General features: G+C 40.5%; 2 protein-coding genes and 1 pseudogene across 4 annotated transcripts in view; 1 reads left to right on the top strand and 2 right to left on the bottom strand.

Annotated features, from left to right (window-relative positions):
* Positions 1-2,646, bottom strand: part of LOC133776519 (ABC-type organic anion transporter ABCA8-like) — an 81,448-nt gene extending 78,802 nt beyond the window's left edge. For all 3 annotated transcript variants that reach the window (XM_062215455.1, XM_062215454.1, XM_062215456.1), the window contains exon 1: positions 2,468-2,646. The gene's annotated coding sequence lies outside the window, so the exon portion shown is untranslated. The remainder of the gene's footprint in view (positions 1-2,467) is intronic.
* A 2,716-nt stretch (positions 2,647-5,362) lies between these two features.
* On the top strand, positions 5,363-5,521 carry LOC133747443 (U2 spliceosomal RNA; annotated as a pseudogene).
* Positions 5,522-10,437: 4,916 nt separating this feature from the next.
* The window catches only part of ABCA6 (ATP binding cassette subfamily A member 6), a 104,353-nt gene continuing 93,045 nt past the window's right edge, over positions 10,438-21,745 (bottom strand). Inside the window, exons 35-41 of the mRNA XM_062175536.1 lie at positions 21,642-21,736; positions 20,470-20,589; positions 20,099-20,239; positions 19,241-19,320; positions 17,377-17,613; positions 10,671-10,726; positions 10,438-10,536 (exon numbers count right to left, since the gene is read on the bottom strand). Coding sequence (XP_062031520.1) covers positions 10,438-10,536; positions 10,671-10,726; positions 17,377-17,613; positions 19,241-19,320; positions 20,099-20,239; positions 20,470-20,589; positions 21,642-21,736 — 828 coding nt within the window. The remainder of the gene's footprint in view (positions 10,537-10,670; positions 10,727-17,376; positions 17,614-19,240; positions 19,321-20,098; positions 20,240-20,469; positions 20,590-21,641; positions 21,737-21,745) is intronic.

Here is a 21,745-nt window from a genome sequence, read left to right as displayed (position 1 = left end):
ATCACAGCTTAGCACTTCTCACTCTAAGCAAAGGGAGTTTTGCTGCATCTGGAGGGAGAAAGGAGGCTTTGTAGAATTTGGTGGGTGTATTAGGGTTTGCAGAGAAAGAGAACCAATAGGATATAACTATATTCATATCACTCAATCAATAGATTGAGTTACATACATACGGAGTTAGAGTTACATATGGAGATAGAGGAAGATAGAAATAGAGATAGCTAGAAAGATGACAGCTAGGTATAGACAGGTTAGATAGATAGATAGATAGATACATAGACACATAGAAGTGGGGAGAGGCTGATTTTCTTTAAGTAATTTGTTCACAAAATTGTGAGGGTGGCAAGTTTGAAATCTGTAGGGCCAGATAGCAGACTGCAAATGTCAGTAAGAGTTGATGTTGTCGCCTTAAGTCCATATTATGCAGGGTAGCAAGCTGGTTTCTAGGTAGGTGTTTTGAGGAAAATTCCTTTTCCTTAGGGAAACCTCAGGCTGTATTATCAAGGCCTTCAATAGATTGAATGAAGTCCCTACATTATGGAGGGTTGTATGCTTTACTCAAAGTCTACTGAGTTAGACATTAATCATATCTAAAAAATATCTTGACAGAAACATAAACACTGGTGTTTGACCAAACAAATGGGTACCATAGCTGGGCCAAATTGACACATAAAACTAACCACCACAATGGGAGAATTTATACATATATTTCATTGTAGAAAAAATATCTCCCATAAGGAAAAGTTTTAGTGCACAGTTAGATAACACATCTTTTTGCAGCCCCAGCCAACAAATTTCATACAAATATTTGCCGGGCCTTTCCTGAAAACTATGTTCATAAAGAAAAAAACTTTACTAGGTCTTAACTGAGCAAAACATAGATTTCTTGGTCTGACAAAAAAAGTTGTTGTTTTAGAAGGAACATTAGTTTTCTGGGAAGCATGTCAGGGGCATGGTTGGCATAAATAGACAAGGAATTTTGAATTTTAGGCATAAAATTATAAGATCCATACTGGCCTACAGCATTTGGCTCTTAATTCTCAACATTTGCTAGAAGCACCCTCTTTTTTTATTTCACTTTGGCCAAGAATGGTCCACAGAATTGTCGTGGAATATTGCCCAGAAGATGGAAGAGTGGGTATGCCCCTGCCTGAAACCATTATCTGTCATCCTGTTCAAGGGACAAGATCACACACACACACACACACACTCACACACACAGAGAGAGAGAGAGAGAGAGAGAGAGAGAGAGAGAGGGAGATTCAATTTCCTAGAGCCAAAAACTCAGGGAAGGCATCCTGGGACACACTTTGATCAAAGCAATCACAGAGAGCATTGCCAGAGGAAGAACCTAAACATGGCACTTTAATGAGGCTCAGAGTCAAATCAAGGTAGAAGCAAATGGAGTAAAGAGGTCCAGAAGCCCATGGAAAGAGAGGAGAGAAAGTTCCGTGAATAAAATAGCATTAGGTCAGAGTATGCAGGAGCCCTACAGATGGCTGCTGGCAGTGCAGGCTATCTAGCAGGTTGATCCGGCCAAGACAGTGACCTCATGACTATGGAATCAGCCACAGCTCCATGTGTCTATCAGGGAGAACTGCATCTGACTACAAATCCTTTAGGTTTTCCATTGTCAAGCAGCTTTGCAGCAGGAACAAGTCCATTAAACTACTCCTTTGCTCACTTGTTTTCTTTCTTGATTCATGAATGCACCTTAAGTCATGTTTGAATAAAAAGTAATGGCAATGGAGTTATTATTATGAACTTCTTAGTTTACTTCTAACTATATGGATTTTGATTTTCTCATGCCATCATGCTGCTAATGCCAGTAAAAATCTTTTTCCATCCACCATGAGTGTAGAAAACTGTTTACTACAAACTGAACAGTCGAGGATGCAGATCTGAAATAACACTGTTATCATGAAAAGTAAACATTTCTCTATCGGACATATCAAAGTGTGTACACAAAGCATAAAAGATACAAGAAAGTAGCTCATATTTAAAAAATATAAATCTGAGAACTAGAGGCAGATACAATAAAAAATTTCTGTAATGTTAGTAGGAAAATTTTGAAAGTTCATACAAAATACCTCAAATTGCTATGTAGTAAAATCTTATTTTTATTGTTTATTAATTTGCAATTCAGACTTGCAAATACATTCATACTCACATTCCCACACAAAATGCATTCAAAATATTTACTTAGGTTCCTCATGATCAACCCATCAGCAAACTTCCAGTTTACTGACACATTCATATTTTAACTTAATATGACAGCACAGTCACAAAATTTTAAAAAATTAACCAAACCCCCATTTTACTACAAAATACATCAGCAGATATTCAAAAACATTAAATTCATTACTTAAAAAAAATTCACCCACAGATGTTTGGTATTTAGTCTAGGAGGTTTTATTTATAACACTATAAAGCAACAAAACAGAAAATAAAATTAAAAAGATGAACTTACTTTTGTAATGTCTGAAGAAAATGACCTAGAAACTCATTCTGGTCCTGGTCTCATTATATCCAGGAAAGTGGCTCACATTTCTTCCTGTTCTCTACAACTTGTTTATGTTAGGCTTGATCTGTTTGCCTGCTTTAAAAGTTCCCAGTAGACTGTTCTCTGGAGGGCAGTGGTGATCGTAATTCTCTTGTTCAGCTGAACACTGAATTCACGTGATCATTCTTGAACGAATTCCCTGTTTTATCGGCATCCAGCCAGTTTCCACAGCCGAGCAGTGCCAGCTGTCCTTCCCTGGTTGGCTGTTGTCATACAAAGAGGATTCACTAGTTGTAACTTCTTTTTTCTATGCCCCAGAAGAAAGTAGTATGTTTCAACATATAAAACACTATCATTAAACACTAAGAAAGCAAAAGACTTAGAGAAAAACCTTTCATCTCTATTCTGGAGTTCTAGATTTCCTGATTAACGTATTGACTCAGATAATTTAATCTGGTTTTGAAAAATTTTAAAGGAAACTCTTGATTTTTTCCCCTCTTCCTATTATATCTTCCTTCACCATTTTCTTTATCTCAGTTTCTCAAGCTAAAATATTGGAAATCTTGAATAGCTTTTGCCCCAATTCCTGTACCCCACCCCCACCCATTAGTGAGTCTTACCAACTTTAGTCCCAGAGTATATCCTAATCCATCCACCAAAGTTATCCAATCCACTGTCTCCACTCTGCTCCAAGCCTCTGCCAACTCTCAATTAGCATTTTGTGAAAGCCTTCGAATGAATCCCACATCCCACATCCACTGTTGACACCACAACAGTTGTGCTACCTCCCCTTGGAGGCAAGTGTTATCTTATTTCAACTGTGTATCTGATAATTTAACTCTCCCTCCCATCAGCATCCAAAAGCTTCTAATTGCACTTAGTCAGAATCCAATATGAGAGCAGGCCTTGACCCTTATGATTAAGAAGTCCGTGTGCCACATCAGAGTGCTTGGGTTCAATTCCTAACTTTGGCTCCTGATGCCAGGTTCTTGGAAATTCAGACTGATGGCAATAGATGATGGTTTGGCTCAGGTAGCTGTATCCCTGCCACCCATGTGGGAGACCTGTACTATATTCCAGGCTCCTAGCTCTGATCCTGGCTCAGTCCCCACCATTGCAGGTATTTAAGGAGTGAATCAATAGTTGGGAGCACCCTTTTAATCTCTCTCTCTCTTTCCCAAATCAATGAAAATTTTAAAAATCCATAATGGTGGCCAGTGTGTAGTGCAGTGGGCTAAGCCATTATGTGTGACACCGGCATTCCATATTGGAGTACGGTTCACATCCTGGCTGCTCACTTATGACCCAACTTGATAAAGTGCCTTGGAAGACAGCAGATAGTCAGATGATGGTCGAACTACTTGGGCCCCTACTACCCATGTAAGGGGACCCACATGAAGTTCTTGGCTCCTGGTTTAGGCCTGGCCGACACGTGGCTGTTGTGGAAATTTGGGGAGTACACCAGCAGATGAAAGATCTCTTTCTTTCTGTTACTTTGCCTTTCAGATAAATCAATCTTTTTTTTTTTTTTTTTAAATCCATGATACCTACAGCTCTGTTTTACTAGGCTCTTCCAAGTTGCTTGAACATCATCTCTAAACATTCCAACTTGTTTCTGACTTGGACCACTCTATGTGCTATTGACTTGTCCACTACTCTTCCATTTCAGCATCACTAATTTCTGGTCATTGTATCCTCAGTTTAAATGCTATCCCCCTACAAGGTCTTTCCTGATTAACCTCAAAACCTATTCTGTCATTTGATCAATCATTGTTTATTTTTCACTTACCTCCATTTCAGAGTTACTCAACACCCACAATATTGATATTTGGGGGAAGGTAGTAGAGGTGGGAAGAGGAGAGTGACAGATGAAAAAAGGGAGAGGTCATTGGAAATGGGAAGGCCAAGGAAAGGAGACATTTGAGTATTGGATGGATCATCAGTGTAGATACTGAAGCATACAAAAATGGTATCAGAGGTAGTGAAGAGAAATAATGCGACTCAAGTGTTCAAAGGACAAGGAAGAACAGTTGGGAATTTGGTAGATGACTTAAGAATCAAGGGTCTGGGGCCAGTGCTGTGGCATAGTGGGTATAGCAACCACCTGCAATGCTGGCATTCCATATGGGCCCCGGTTCAAGACCCAACTTCTCCACTTCCGATCCAGCTCTCTGCTATGGCCTGGGAAAGCAGTAGAAGATGGCCCAAGTCCTTGGTCCCCTGCATCCGTGTGGGAGACCTGGAAGAGGCTCCTGGCTTCGGATCAGCACAGCTGCAGCTGTTGCAGCCAATTGGGGTGTGAAGCATTGGATAGAAGATCTCTGTCTCTCTCTCTCTCTCTCTCTCTCTCTCTCTGTCTCTCCTTCTCTCTGTAACTCTGACTTTCAAATAAATAAATAAATCTTAAAAAAAAAGGAATCAAGGGGCTGACAATGACAAAGTATAAAAGAATTTGTGCTTTTGCTAAATGATAGAGGAAAATTGGCTAAAAGTAATGCAATGAAGAAAAGAAAATACCTGCCTCATCCCTGCATACCAGTGGGACGTTCAAAAGAAATAATAATGTTACTATTGAAGAGGACTGGAGAAGTGTGTCCTGTTTCTATTGATTTCTTCATTCAGACACTTCACATGAATTGAACTATATAATATATGGCTTCTTGTTACAACTTTTTCATTTTAATAAAATGCTTTCAAGTTTCATTTTTGCTATAGTGTGTGTCTTCATTCTTTAACACTACTAAATGACGTTCCATTTTATAGATGTGGAACATCTTCCATAATCAATCATTACTTTATGGACATTTGGGTTTTTTTACACTTTGCTATGTCATATAATAGAACTTGGAATATTCATGTGTCATCGCTTCTCGGCCTTTTGGCTAAGATCAAGTGTGGAATATTCATGTGAAAGTTTGTGTGAACAGATGTTTTAATTTTTCTTGGCCATTTTCCTGGGAATAGAATTGTGTGAAATTGGTAACTCTATATTTAACATTCTAAAAAGCTGCCAAACTTCCAAAGTGGCTGCACCAGTTTACATTGCTACCATTAGTCTACCACTGCCATTGTTTGAACATCTCCAAATGTCGTGTTGAAATTTAATTGCCAATGTAACAGCATTGGAAGGTGGGCCCTTTGGGGACTTAAGAGGTGTTTCAGTTACAAGGGCTCTGCCCTTATAAAGCTTAAACCTTAAGGCCTTTAGGGAGTGGATTTGTCATGGAAAGAATGAGTTGTCACAAAATGAGTGCAGCTTCCTGTGACTTTTCTTTCTCAAGCTCACTCTCACTCTCTCGTGCATGCCATCTTGCCATGCAATACCGTCCAGTGTGTATGACACAGCAAGAGGACCCTTACCAGATGCCAACATGTTGACACAGGTAATTCCTAGCCTCCAGAACTGCGAGAAATAAATTTATTCTCTTTGCGAGTTAACTACTTTGTGGTATTTTGTTATGGCAGCAGAAAATGGACTAAGACAATGACTTTCCATTCTTCTGCATTCTTACCAACATTTGTTCTTACCTGTCTTTTTCACTGGAAATAGCCTAGTAGGTGTGAATTGGTACCACATTGTGGGTTGGATTTTCGTTTCATTATATGACCAATGATATCGGATATATTTTAGTTTGATCACTGGCCATCTTTACAGCTTCTTTGGAGGAAATGTTCATTTAGATAATTTCTAATCTGGATGAATTTCCCCCTTCCTTTGCCTGGCTATAGCCTCAAGCACAGTGTTGAACAGAAGTGGTGAGAACAGACCACCTTGACTTGCTCCTAGTCTTAGAGAAAAACATTCAGTCTTCCACTACACCTGTATTGCTACTGCACGTTTTCTGTGGATATCCTTAATTTGGTTGGGGGAACTCCCCTGTTACTTTTAGTTTTTTTTTTTTTTCTTTGATGTTTATCATGAATGGATATTGGATATTGTCAAATGTCATTTTTCAATTGAGGTGATCATGTGCTTTTTTTTTTTTTTTTTGACAGGCAGAGTTAGACAGTGAGAGAGAGAGAGACAGAGAGAAACGTCTTCCTTTTTCCATTGGTTCACTCCCCAAGTGGCCGCTACAGCTGGCACTGCGCCAATCCAATGCCAGAAGCCAGGTGTTTCCTCCTGGTCTCCCACGTGGGTGCAGGGCCCAAACATCTGGGCCATCCTCCACTGCCTACCTGGGCCACAGCAGAGAGCTGGACTGGAAGAGGAGCAACCAGAACAGAACCGGCACCCCAACTGGGACTAAAACCCAGGGTGCCGGTGCTGCAGGCAGAGGATTAGCCTAGTGAGCCGTGGTGCTGGCCGACATGTGCTTTTTATGTTTTTAAAAATATGATAGAATATATTGATTGATTTTTGGATGTTAAACCAATCTTGTATTTTTTTTTAAAGATTTATTTATTTGAAAGTCAAAGTTACACAGAGAGAGGAGAGGCAGAGAGGGAAAGAATGGTCTTCCATCCAATGGTTCACTCCCAAACTGGCGGCAATGACTGGAGCTGTGTTGATCTGAAGCCAGAAGCCAGGAGCTTCTTCTGGGCCTCCCATGCGGGTGCAGGGCCCAAGGACTTGAGCCATCTTCTACTGCTTTCCCAGGCCATAGCAGAGAGCTAGATTGAAAGTGGAGCAGCTGGGTCTTGAACCTGCGCCCATATGGGATGCCAGCACTGCAGGCCAGGGTGTTAACTCTCTGTGCCACAGCACCAGCCCCACCAACCTTGTATTTCCTTTTTTTTTTTTTTTTTTTTTTTTTTTTTTTTTTTACAGGCAGAGTGGACAGTGAGAGAGAGAGACAGAGAGAAAAGTCCTCCTTTTCCATTGGTTCACCCCACAGTGGCCACTGTCTAGACCCCACTTGGCTACGATGTATAATCTTTTTTGTATGTTGCTACACGTTGTGTTACTAGTATTTTGTTGAGGATTTTTCATCTCTACGCATACAAGATATTAATCTATGTTTTTTTTTTGTGATGGCTTTGCATTGTTTTGGTATTATAGTAATACTTGCCTTAGAGAGTGAGTAGGGAAGTTGAAAAGGGCTCTGCTTTATTGTATTTTTTGGAAGCATTTGAGAAGAACCAATATTAATTTTTCATTAAATACAAACTTTTATTTACCAGTGAAGTAAATTGGGCATGGGGTTATTTTTAGGATGTTTTAAGAGTACTAATTTAGTATATTTACTTGTTAAATGTCTATGTAAGTTTTCTATTTCTACTTGAGTTAGTTTTTCCAGTTTGTGATTTTATATGTACTGATCCACTTCATATACGCTATCTGATCTCTTTGTATATGGTTAGTAAGAATACTCCCCCATAATAACTCCTGTTTCTGTATTGCAGTAGCAATGTCCCCTCATCCCTCCTTCAGAAAGCCACTGCCGATCTCCCAGACTGTACTGCCATTCCTCCCGCAGAGTTCCCTAAGGTGGCTGTACTCTCAATATCCCAGTCCATGGGCTTTCATGTTCTACCTGCAAAGGCTTACTTATACAGGGCTGACCTTCAATTCTGACTTGCTACACAACAAACCATCAGGCATGCAATATGTCTTCCTGAGTGTTTATAGAGGCATAAAATCTTATAAAAGCATGCAAATGAAGTCCTTGCTTGGGAATCCTTATACAATGAGAAAACATAAATAAAATAAACAAAAGACAACAGGATCTCTGAGGTCCTTTTCTGTTCAGAATTCAGGGTAATTTAGCATTATTAGTTAAAATGTACTCCCAGATGATAAGTCAGAGCTGACTAAGACTCTTTTTTCCGGGAAAGCTGATAAGTCTTCCTCAACATTAACCTTTCCTATCAAAACACTCAAAAAAATATCTTTTTCCTTCCAAAATTAGTGGAGTGCTCCTACTGAAAAGAGAAACTAACATTGTTTCATTAGTCTTTATCACACTTGCTGTGTCAGAGGTTTTGCTGAAGTGGTACACAGTTTGTTGAGGTCTTTATTTTCCCATACATAAATAATTTACTGAATATTGGGCAATACATTACTGAGGCTGGTGTTCTCTCAAAGATATTCAGAGAGGCATGGATTTCAAACAGATTATTCCAATGTCTGATATTTTTATTAATTACAAACCATTTTCTTTTGCTCATTTACTAGATTTAGTTTGTACAAGCAAGTTTTTTTATAGGTTGTCTCAGTGTTCTGAGCAAAATATACATAAATTAAAGTGATCCACCGTCATGAATTTCTATTTTTTTATGTGGCTTCAGATAACACTATTGTCAAGCAGTTTGGTCTAAAGAATACTCCACAAATTCACTCAATTTAATTTTGTATATCTAAGTTAGGCTATTCCCTCCTAGATTTTTATAATATCAGAAAGAGTAGACTCATTCTAAGACATAGTATCCTGGCTTGGATTGTGCCCAAAGAGAGGTTTGAGGAGATACTTAAAAATTTACACCAATTTTTTAACTCTTTTGCTTTGAAATTGCCATGGATATAACTCAATAAATCAAAATGAGAAAAACATTTATATTAGCATCAATAATAAGCAAGTTACTTTTGCTTGTCTAGAACTTTGAGTCAGTAGGGCCAGTAATAATGCCTCCTTTTTAAAATAAGAAATCTGAGGTCTGTTGCCTAAGGTCTCATATTGGTATTCTCATAGCTTGAGGGCAATGTTTTGCTTTCACAAACCAAGAGTATATAAGAAACAATCAGAATCAAAGTAAACATCTTCATATAACTTCCTTTGAATGTTCAATTGATTAGTCATAATAGTAGTAGTAATAACAGCGGCCAGCGCTGTGGCGCACTAGGTTAATCCTCCGCCTGCAGCTCCGGCATCCCACATGGGCACTGGTTCAAGACCCGGCTATTACTCTTCCAATCCAGCTCTCTGCTATGATCTAGGAAAGCAGTAGAAGATGGCCCAAGTCCTTGGGCCCCTGTACCCGCATAGGAGACCTGGAAGAAGCTCCTGGCTCCTGGCTTTGCATCAGGGCAGCTCTGGTCATTTGGGCCATTTGGGGAATGAGCCAGCAGATGGAAGACCTTTATCTGTCTCTCCCTCTCACTGTAACTCTACCTCTCAAATAAGTTAATAAGTAATCTTTAAAAATAATAGTAGTAATAACAAGGAAACACCCTAATAACACTGTACAAGTATATTGTGTTAATTTTAAGGTGTTTATAGGGTCACCAGTTGGATAGCTCATACTACTTGTAGATAAGGGAAACTAAGACCCAGGCAGTTTTAGTGCTTTATGTAAGGATAGAATCTTGTATCATAAGATAATGTATAAATCAGAAATATGTTTCCAACTTCTATGTAAGATACATTCCTTCAAATGTTCACCAACTTGATAATTCAAATCCTCACTGGAACTGAAACATTTTTTTTAACAGGTTGCAGATTTCCTTTATCATCACAACAGGCAAAACACGGACTCTCTATTGTAGTCTGCAGTATGATAAGAAAGGAAAATCAGTGAATTAGGATCATATCTTTAAAAAGTGAATTACAAAAAACAAATACTGTGCTGTTGTTTATTTGATTCATCACTATTTCTCTAAAAACCAACAGTGTATCTTAATTTATACTTTACCTATTTGAAAAGATGAGAAATTGAATACTTTGAAGTTCAGAGAAAGAAAATTAAGCAATCCTGGTATCATCCAAAGGAATGTAAGTGATTCTATAATAAAAGCATTTTTAAAGCAAATACTACATAAAATGTGAGATTTGGTTGCTAGTACCATAGCTCCATGGTCTGACTTAGTGTCATGCCCCCAAATCATTGCTCTTCTGGCCTTTACTCCATGGTCCCACTTAAGAAATCTTAATAAAGAAAATATGGACATGAGTTTCAAAGGTATTTTTTGTCATATCTGAGAAAAAGTATATTAATGCTATAAAATAATGCTTTAAAAGAGTCACAAACTTTAAACAAAACACAGGGTATTTGCAGCTTTAAGGATCTTCCTGTGGGAGGAACTTCCGCTTCACTGAGGGATCAAGCTCCCCATCAGAGTCATCCAGCTCCTGCTCCTTGGAGAGCTCCAGGAAAACCTGCAAGGAAGGAAGCAAATAAAAAGAGAGGGAGGTCACGCCGCCTCTTGTAGCTCCAAACTAGCGCAGTGAGTATGCTTGTGTTGGGCACATATATTCCCCGGATGACAGAGCATCACTGAAGTAGGACCCACCTGCTCCAGGGTGGACTGTGAGAGGCTGTACTCCTCCAGGTCGAAGCTCTGTTTAACTGCATAAAGGTGAACATATGTTATGAGTTCAGATATTTTGTATTCTTGGAGTTTTACCAACTGATGCTCAAAAAGTACATGCAAGTAGATATTAAATATAATATATGGTAACAAACGTTCTTGAACTAAATATGTGAAAGCAAATGTACCATAGTAAATCACAAAATAGAAGCACTATCCTGCTTTTTTAGAGTGTTGGCAGAGGTGCCAGAAGACTGGAAAAACAGCTAAGGGGTTCTGGAATACCCATTCAGGATAAGCTGAGATGGAACTGTCTACTAAAAACTGCCAAGTGCTCCTGTCCATATGACTGCGTTCTTGTCCACCTTGCTCTCTACATGAGAGGCTGACTTAAGAGATGTCACATTGTGAGTTCCACCAGTGGCAGCCCTAGCAATAGGGACAGAGCAAGGACTGCATCCTAATCACAGGAGATAGTCACTGCTTCCTTTCTTTGTGTTCTTGGATCAAAGAATGATAAGAATTCTGCAATCCTAGACTTAGGTGACTGCACTGTTCCTTGTACCTTTGAAAATCTCTTGATATGCAAAATTTTCTTGAAGTATTCAATTTTGAGAACCATGTGCAATGAATTTGGATATGACTGAGACTCTAAACAGGTAGATACATGAAGAGGAAAATAATGAATGGAAAGCAAAGATTTGCTTTGACAGTTATCAGACTGCTAAGGCATTCCCTTGCTTCTCTCCACTGACAGGGATGTTATGGTTAGGCCCACATTTTTTGGGCATAGAACTTGCTCTCTAGCTGTGAAGAAAAGAAATGCTATGGATGATGGACTTCTAAATTTGGAGAAGTGAGGACAGTTTATAACTTTCTCATGGTCTTCGAAGGGAGGTACCTTGAGGGGCTCACTGGAAGTGTAAAAAGATTTCAAGGAAAGGGTGCAGGATCTTCCAGGTAGTCACAAGTCTCCAAAAGATAAAGGCATCACCCACCCTACAGAGCTCTTGTTAGAGCTTATAGATGGAAAAGGGAATATTCTAGGAACCCATAAAATCACCCCATGAAAGAACAGACGAGAAATCGTTCATGTCTATACTGGAGGCCCAATACATATTCCAAGTCAAATGATCAAATCAATCTTTGCTGTCATATTATGTCTTCTCCATTCTCTTTACATTTACACTAGAAAGGCCCAAAACATCAGCTTATAAGTCATGGAGAAAAAAATAAGAAAAGAGGTAAGAGGTAAAATTGACTGTAGGACCCCCCCACCCCCGGAGCAGGTGTCCCACAGACCGGACCCCAGAAACACGGACTCCACTCCAACCGATGCAATAGCAAGAGGAAGTTTATTTCATTTGCAAATGGACCATCTCAGTAGCACCCTCTAGTGCGGTGCGAAGAGAACGGCCCCGAACATCAGCTTTACAGGGTATTTTTTTTTAACTTTTATTTAATGAATATAAATTTCCAGTGTACAGCTTATGGATTACAATGGCTTCCCCCTCCCATAACTTCCCTCCCACCCACAACCCTCCCCTCTCCCACTCCCTCTCCCCTTCCATTCACATCAAGATTCATTTTCAATTCTCTTTATATACAGAAGATCAATTTAGTATAAAGATTTCAACAGTTTGCACCCACATAGAAACACAAAGTGAAACATACTGTTTGAATACTAGTTATAGCATTAAATCACAATGTACAGCACATTAAGGACAGAGATCCCACATGAGGAGCAAGTGCACAGTGGCTCTTGTTGTTGACCCAACAAATTGACACTCTAGTTTATGGCGCCAGTAACCACCCTAGGCTGTCTTCATGAGTTGCCAAGGCTATGGAAGCCTTCCAAGTTCCCCGCCTCTGATCATATTTAGACAAGGTCATAAAAGACAGAGTGAGGATAGTAACCAATGATCCTAAGAGTGGCATTTACCAGGTTTGAACAATTATACAGCATTAAGTGGGGAAGAGGACCATCAGTACACACAGGTTGGAAGTAGAGCCATTGGTGGTAGAGTAGAGGTTATGATTACAAAGGAATGAGGCCCAAGTGTGCTAGACAGGGTCTAGAACAAAGGACAGAGTCATTATTAGATGTGCTAAGAAAGGTGCTGTCTAAGCTACAATTAAGTTTTCTGATTGAGAGGCAAATAGAACCTGATAGAAGGGGCTTGATAATAATCTGTTGGGCTTTAGGCCTTGTAAGTTAAGAGGCCCAGACCTATCTATCTCTTCACATGGGGTATATCCTAAGGGAGGTGTGAACCTCCTAGGGGAAGGCACTCTGTTGACTTTCATTACTTGGCTGGCCTGGGAGGAGAGCTGGCCAGGTCAAGGCAGGGGGTATCTCTAACAAGAAATTTACAGTTCTGCCTGCAATGTTGCTGACCCTACTCGGCCATCCCCTCAGCTGCAGTGGTCACTTTGGAAGTTGGGCTGAGTGAAGGGCTTTTCAGCTTAGAGCCAATAAGATCTGTGGCTCTGACCTGGGCATCCTTCGACTCCAGGGCAGGTCCATTTCCAGTGATCCAACTCTTGGCAGAGCTACCAGGGCTCTTCACAAGCTGACTTCTGCTGAAGCCCAGGCTTACCACATTGAAAGCCACTGCAGTGGACTGGCCTGTTGGGTCTCCTTGAGGGCAGATCACTGTACAGATCAGCCATTAATAGGCCTGCCACCCATTGCTTCTGATGCCGAGCTTTCTTTTCCTCCTGGTTTGTGTTCAAGCAGACCAGAGGATGCAAGTCAAGGGAGTGCCCGTATCCCATCTCTAATCTTTGGTGGCCTGAACTACAAGTCTATAGTCACAGGCATGTTCTGTAGTAGTTTTTCTAAGGTAGACAATGCCCATGAGGAAAATTATATTCTCACTTTAAAACTTTCTTTCCCTTTGGTCTGAAAGGGAGGTTTTTTCTACTTACTGTTTACTTCACTGATGGCGAAGTAAATCTAGATATGAGATTATAATTTAAGCTCTTATTTTGGCTATGCTATTACAGAAAATTGTTAGCCATCTCTTTTATAAGGTCTAAAGATTAAATTGTGCGTCCTACAGATTCCTTCATAATAGAATTAGTTTCCTACCTTGAAGAGAATAGAGAAATGAAAGAGTAAGTTGGGCTTAGAGTAGAGAAATGAGGGAGCAAGTCCTAGATCGCTTGCTGACAATCGCAATATTACATGAATTCTTAGCAAACCGTTTCAACCATTAGATAACAACTTAAGAAAACATTTACCGGAAGGTCCAATGCCTTCTATAAATTTTAAGAATCATGTATTTGAAAACACCTCTTAAATATCTAACATGGTGTAGTTTGTTTAGCCAGTAAACTTAAGCACAACCATATAAAATGTTTTTAGTTTCTTTCTACTAACACGTTTAAAACATATGATACACAGATTCAGGTCACACAAATTAAAATGTATCTTTGATTGATTTTAGCAGCTTAAATTTATGGACAATCTTATCTATAAGCCATTTAAAATAAAACTCTTAATAAAATTTCCTATGTGGACATACAATATGTACACACATATAACATAGCATAATAGACCAATATAGCAATTTTAATAATAGCTTTTAAAATCTTTAACTCTTTTTGTAGATTGCCAATTGATTTGAATTGCTTTTTGTTTTTAGATTACTTTAACACATTGCTTTAACAGAGCATCAGAGTTTAATTCTATGTCAAAGAGAAATTGAGCTTCCTATGATCTTTTGCTGTGAGGTTTCCTTCCTTTACCTTCTTTCATATTGGTGACCATGTTTCTGTGTTTCTGTGTGTAACACATCTTTAAGCATCTTTTGCAGGGCAGGATGAGTGGCAACAAATTCTTTCAGTTTCTGTTTGCTATGAAAAGTCTTAATTTCACCTTCATTCACAAATGAGAGCTTTGCAGGATATAATATTCTGGGCTGGCAGTTTTTCTCTCTTAGTACCTGGGCTATATCTCGCCATTCCCTTCTAGCTTGTAGGGTTTCTGATGAGAAGTCTGCTGTGAGTCTAATTGTAGATCCTCTGAGAGTAATCTGACGTTTCTCTCTTGCACCTTTTAGAATCTTTTCTTTATGTTTCACTGTGGTGAGTTTGATTACAATGTGTCGTGGTGAGGATCTCTTTTGGTCATGTTTATTAGGGGTTCTATAAGCTTCCTGTACTAAGATGCCTCTGTCCTTCTCCAAACCTGGGAAATTTTCTGCTAGTATCTCACTGAAAATGCCTTCTAATCCTTTCTCCCTCTCCATGCCTTCAGGAACTCCTAGAACCCGAATATTAGGTTTTTTAATAGTATCCTGTAGATTCCTGACAATATTTTTTAGATTTCTAATTTCTTCTTCTTTTCTTTGGTTTGCCTATTTCCTTTCCTGTTCTCTGTCTTCTAAGTCTGATATTCTCTCTTCTGCTTTGCCCATTCTGTTTTTAAGGCTCTCTAATGTATTTGTCATTTGATCTATTGAATTCTTCATTTCATTATGATTTCTTGTCATCACTATCACAGTTTCTTGTTCTACTAGTTGTTTCATTTCATTTTGATTCCTCCTTAATATTTCACTTTCACAAGAGAGATTTTCTATCTTGTCCATTAAGGATTTCTGTAGTTCAAGAATTTGTTTTTGAGAACTTCTTAATGTTCTTATCAATTTTTTGAGATCTGCTTCTTGCATTTCTTCGATCTCATCATCTTCATAATCTTGAATTGGGGTGTCTTTTTCATTTGGGGGCATCATAGTGTCTTCCTTGTTCTTGTTAGCTTGGTTTTTGCGTTTGTTGTTTGGCATGTTGGAGATATTTGGTTTCTTCACTGTGGTATTTTTTCTTGTTACACTATGGCTCTATATTAAGTGGACTGTCTGCTTTCAGTGGAGCTTTAGAGGCTTGAGATGAGTGTGGACTGAGAGCTGTGTTTGGTTCCTCAGGGTTGAGCGTGTGTCAAAGATGACACTCCCAGGTTAGGCGTGGTAAATCTCTCTTTTTTTTTTTTTTTGATTCAAAAGGGAAGTAATTCCGCACAGCTGAACATAATTGGAGGTAGTTAGCAGGCGAATGATATACCCACAGGAGCCAGAGATCGGAAGCTCTTTCCTAAGGACCACACAGGGAATCTCTGCTGCCCTTGGTGTGGGCTCCTATTCTCCTGCAGTCTCCCACTGGATTGCCAAGTTAGATGCTAATCTCCTGTTATTTCACCCCTCCCCCCAGAGTCAGGTTTTTCTGCTAGGCTCAGGGCCGGTGCAGACCTGAGGTCGCCCTGCTTATGACGTATGTCCAAAATGGCGCCTGCTCTTTGTCTTGCTCGCCTTTGAGGGGTGAGCGGAGAGAGAGAAACTCGTGTCCGTATCGGTCACTTTTTTTTTTTTTTTCCTCTCTCTCTTCTAGTTAGCCTGGTGAACTTTTCCCCACGGAGTTTCAAGCCTCGTTCCCTCTAGTCTCCTCTTTCTGCTTGCCCGCTGGTGTCTCGGGCTATTGAGGTTCGGCTCACCTCGCGTTCCAGCGCTGGTGTGTTGAGTCTGCCGCTGGTGTCCCGAACTTGGGCTTCCACGCTCTCCACGCAGGTCCACTGTGAATCACTAGTTCCGGAAGAGTTTCCGCTGCTGTTTCTTCCCCTACTCTTCCTTGACCCTGCAGTATCTCCACTTTTATTAACCTGTGTGTCTTGCTGAACTATCAATGTGCTCCCTTCCTATTCAGCCATCTTGCCACTCCTTCCGACCAACCCCATTCTTAACAGTCCAGCTTTACAGGGTATTTAAAGCTCAAAACCACAGCATTAGCATACTTAATCGTGTTACAATTTCATTGGGTATGTTAATGGTTACTAGGGAAGGATTTTGGGTTGGGGGTAGTACAGGCTGTTCGTGCTTTGTGGTTTTTCTTCTTTCCTTATCAGCTTGAGCAAGCAAGGGCGGGTATGGCAGTAAAACCTTGGTATGTCAAAACAGGATAAGGGGTTGGGGACATCCTGCTAACTTTTATCTCTAAGCTTCTTTTCTCAGTTCCTGGAAAAATAGCATGCTTTGCAAGATATTACAGGAGCAGGTTAGCCTTTTGCAAGCTTAGCCAATTTATACAGAAGCAAGAGAAATGCAGTTAGCCTCAGTTCCTCCATTTTGTCCCGATTCCATCCTTTCATTGACCACCCTATATCCTTAGCCACTGGTCTCCAAACTCAAGGCAAGTTTGACCTGGGAGGGGCATATAAGGCTAGCATTTTGCAGAAGTTTGCAATACACAAAAGTGATCTAATGGTATGGGAGAGTGAATCTGTGTAGCCGGAAAACAAGATTACCATGGAGCATGCATTTTGCTTATACAATACTGCAACCAGTGCATTCAATAAAAATACTGCAGCCTGGAATATAATGGTATTTAATGACATTTGAAAAGAAATTAGCATATGTTTCCACATTTTGTACTTTGCAATATCTTTACATATTAACACAAGGAACTATGATAAAGAATTTTGGTTTTCCCTCTAAATGAGAGCCTCAGTTTAACCAAATTAAGCATAACAGAAAAAAATTTTGAGGTGGGAGGGAATATTTTTGAAAGCAGAAATATTAGTTTTCTTTTAAAAGATTTATTTATTTATTTGAAAGGCAGAATTAGAGAGGGAGGGAGGGAGGGAGGGAGAGGGAGAGGGAGAGAGAGAGAGAGAGAGAGAGAGAGAGAATCTTACATCCAATGGTCCATGCTCCAAATGGCTGCATTGGCAGGGGCTGGGCCAGCTGAAGCCAGGAGCCAAGAGCTTCATCCATCTGGGTCTCCCACATGGGTACAGATGCAGAAGCACTTAGGCTATGTACTGCTGCTTTTCTCAGGCCATTAGAAGGAAGCCAGGTTGGAAGTGGGGCAGCTGGGACTTGAACTGGAGCCCATCTGGGATGCCGGACACCATAGGCAGCTGCTTTACCTGCTACAACACAATGCAGACCTCAGAAATATTAGCTTTTTTTTTTTTTTTTGACAGGCAGAGTTAGACAGAGAGAGAGAGAGAGAGAGAGAGAGGTCTTCCTTCCATTGGTTCACCCCCCAAATGGCTGCTACAGCCAGCGCACAGCGCTGATCTGAAGCCAGGAGCCAGGAGCTTCCTCCTGGTCTCCCATGTGGGTGCAGGGCCCAAGCATTTGGGCCATCCTCCACCACCTTCCAGGGCCACAGCAGAGAGCTAGACTGGAAGAGGGGCAACCAGGACACAATCCGGTGCCCCAACCAGGACTAGAACCCGGGATGCCGGCGCTGCAGGTGGAGGATTAGCCTAGTGAGCCGCAGCGCCCAGAAATATCAGCTTTTAAGAAAAGCCTCCATTGTACTCCAGGGAGACATGTGCTTTTCTGTTAGTACTCCACTATAAATACTTCCTGTTGGTCAGAGCCCACAATGAGAATCATTCCCACTGAAATGATATAAAACTGGTATTGGGGCAAAATGGTCAATGTGGAAATGGCCATAAAGATCTCAGAATAAAACTGGCCAGCAGGATAAGAAAGTGAAAGAGAATCTATACAGATGAGCCGAACCCTGTCTCTAGGAGAAGAATCTCTCTGAGAGCTAGTGTGCTTACAGCCTCGAGTGAAAGCAGGTGGCAAGTCAGAAAGTACTGCTCAGGAAGAGGCACGGGGAGAGTGTTCAGCTCATCAGATTTTTACACATCCTGAGCAAAAACCAAGCCTATCTTGGACCAATGCAGTATGCATAGGCCCAAATCCAAGGAGCTAAAAAGTAGTCCTGGATTAACCCACCTGAGGAAAGAAAGTAACCTCCTTGTTAGCATCTGTTTCTACCAAAGAAGAAAGGTGGCAGATGAGGCTGCCACCTGTGGTGCCAGCATCCCATGGGTACCAGTTCAATCCTGGCTGTTCCACTTTCAATCCAGCTCCCTGCTTACGCACCTAGGAAAGCAGCAGATGATGGCCCAAGGGCCTGGGCCCCTGCAATCACATGGGAGACTCAGAAGAAGCTCCTGGCTTTGTCCTGGCTCAGCCCTGGCCTTTGCGTCCATTTGGGTAATGGAACAGTAGATGGAAGATCTCTCCCTCTCTCTCTCTCTCTCTCTCTCAAATTCTGCCTTTCAAATAAATAAATAAATCTTTCTTTAAAAAATACATGTAAACAAATTTACATTTTTTTCCTATTTATATGAATTTGTGGAAACCTGAGCACTAAATGTTAATGATCTCTTCCCTCCATGGCCTCATTCAATTAGGGCGAGGTTTATCAACCTTGCCAATAACAACAGTTTGGTCAGACTATTCTTTCTTGTGGAGGCAGATTTGTGCACTATAGGCTGTTACAGCATCATCCCTGCCCATAATCGTCTAGATGGTAAATGTATCCCACCACCTCATACCCAGTTGTAAGAACCACAGACATCCTCAGATATTGCCAAACCACCCTTGGTTGAGAACCACTGGGTTAGAAGTCTTAGTAATTTATTTATGATGTAATACAATTCTACGTTTTTGTATTTTAATGTTGATTTTATTTAAAATTTGAATTTTTTTTTGTGTCTCAGAGTCTTGTCTCTAAATAGTCACTCTTACCTCTCTCTAACTTGAAGAAAGCCTGAGATAAAGGTTGCACATCTTCAACAGGCAACTTATAGACCAACCAGGAGGAATACCTGCAAAGAGGAGAGTAATGCTGAATGCCAAGTTTCAAGGTCACAATCCTTGATAGGTGCATGTCTAAAAAGAAACACCAGTCTCATCAGTGGTTTAAATACACATGTCTGTATAGTGCTGGATTCAACCATAGTGTCAGTGTTCCTTAATTAATAAGAAGCCAATTTACCAAGAAGAGGATTGGAGGTAAAGGGGCAGAAATAAAAACACCTATACCTCACGAAGGAAAGCCTAAATATTTATTCTTCTTAGTGAAAAGAGAAATAAACATAATTTGAGTAAGGAGAACCTGGTTCAGCTTCTGCCTCCATTACCAGTTATTTGGTCTTACCTAATCTATGGGAGCCTCAGGTGCTGATACTGATAATGATAAAAATGCCAAGGCACCATTCATTCACTGTACTTTGAGTGACGGCTGGTACTGGTAATGCAGCCTGGACTTTGTGCGGGAGAGCTCTTTAATGAGGACTGGTTTTACTCGCTGGAAAGGATCACTGAGATGACCCCAGAACATGCCTACATTTGTACCTGAAGCATGTAGATCACTCATGGATGCTAATTCCCTTACAAGTGGCAGCTCCCAAATCAGCACTTTGTTCTCTCATTTTCTTCCAGTGGTAACCCTCAGAGTTGAGCCTTTCTCTAGTAATTAAAGTACTCACAATTATCAAAGAGTTAAAAAAAAAACTAAAAGAATGGGAACATGAGGTTATTTTTCCCTTATAACAGAGAAACAAACCAAAGATCAAGACAACACTAAACAGCTCCTGAATTTACCTTTCCCGCTGAGCAGCCTTGGGGAAAATCCTCAAAATTTCTCCATGCAGGGGCTCCACTTGGGTGGGGGTTTTCACTTTCATCTCCAGCACATAATCTTTGCCAAATTTGCTTTTCAGGTATTGGATGGAACCAATGCAGCTGGAGGAAGGAGGAGAATGAAATCAAGCAAGAAAAGAGAGAAATCTATTGCCAGAAAAGAGAGAAATCTATTGCCAGAAAAGGGAGAAATCTATTGCCAGCAATATTTACTCTTGGGAAGCCAGGGGAAGAGCCCAGGGGAAGCCACCCCAATCCGTCACAGAGGATAAGTTCATGCAGAGAAATGTCCTTCGTTCAGGCACTATAACCTGAGGACAAAGGCAACTCACCTCAGCCGTCCAGACACCATGATGGCCACTCGGTCACACACGGCCTCAGCCTCTGCCATGTAGTGGGTGCTCAGGAGGGCGCCTCTCTCTGTGTTTCTAAAGGTGGCCTGGATTGCCTGCCTAAAGTTAGGTCAAGGGAAAACGTTCACTATAGGGCTCAAGGTACTGTGGAAATTTTCAAAAAGATGTGCTTTGTCAAACATGTGAAGCAACTAGTGAATTCAGGTTAGATAAAGAAAGGATTTTTGTAGGAATGACAGGAATGGAAATACCTAAACTATTGATTAGAGAGTATTATTCAGACTTGGGCTGAACATACAGAATTATATTGGGTAAAATTTTGGTTAGGAAAATGTTGAAGGGCTGGCACTGTAGTGTAGCTGGTAAAGCTGCCACCTGCGGTACTGACATCCCATATGGGTGCCGGTTTGAGTTCTAGCTGCTCCACTTCTGATCCAGTACCCTGGTAATGCATCTGGGAAAGCAGTGGAAGATGGCCCAAGTCCTGGGGCCCCTGCACACACGTTGGAGACCCAGGAAAAACTCCTGGCTCCCAGCTTCAGATCAGCTCAGCTCCGGCCATCGAAGCCATTTGGGGAGTGAAGCAGCCGATGGAAGATCTTTCTCTCCATCTCTCCTCTCTCTAACTCTGCCTTCCAAATAAATAAATAAATCCTCTTTTAAAAAAGAAAAGAAAAATGTTGAATTTCAGAAATATTTATGAGCAAGAAGAAAGAATGTATTAAAATGTTGATAATCATAATTTATAGCACAAAGGTACAAAATTACAGATTTCAGAAATCTTTAAAAATATTGAAAGAATATTCTGAGGACTTGGAATGTTTCTTTTTCCTCCTTAAGAGCTGAGGATTGGCTGATTTTGCAGAAGATGTGAAACTGAATAAAAGCATGATTTTATTGAGTATGTGCCAGAAGAGCTAAGAAAAAATAATTCTTAAAATAGGTATTGTGTTGAAAGAATATCTTTCTCTCTTCAATAAGAACTGGTGGCTATGAAATTGGTGGATATAAAATCATATCATTTTTTCTCTTACTGTTGATTTCCCTGACAATGAGTGGCATCTTTCCCTTTGTTAAAAAACAATAATACTGAGATCAATTGTTGCAAGAGCAATAAATTCACATAGGGATTCCTCATGATATTTTCTCACCACATCTGCTGCTGCCCCTCGGGGTCCATCCCGGTCGATGGCTCATCCAGAAGGACCACCAATGGGTTCCCCAGGATGCCCAGCACAAAACACAGCTGCAAGAA

The sequence above is a fragment of the Lepus europaeus genome, chromosome 18, assembly GCF_033115175.1.
Source record: "Lepus europaeus isolate LE1 chromosome 18, mLepTim1.pri, whole genome shotgun sequence".
Classification (NCBI taxonomy): domain Eukaryota; kingdom Metazoa; phylum Chordata; class Mammalia; order Lagomorpha; family Leporidae; genus Lepus; species Lepus europaeus.
This window is presented reverse-complemented; position numbering and strand designations above follow the sequence as displayed.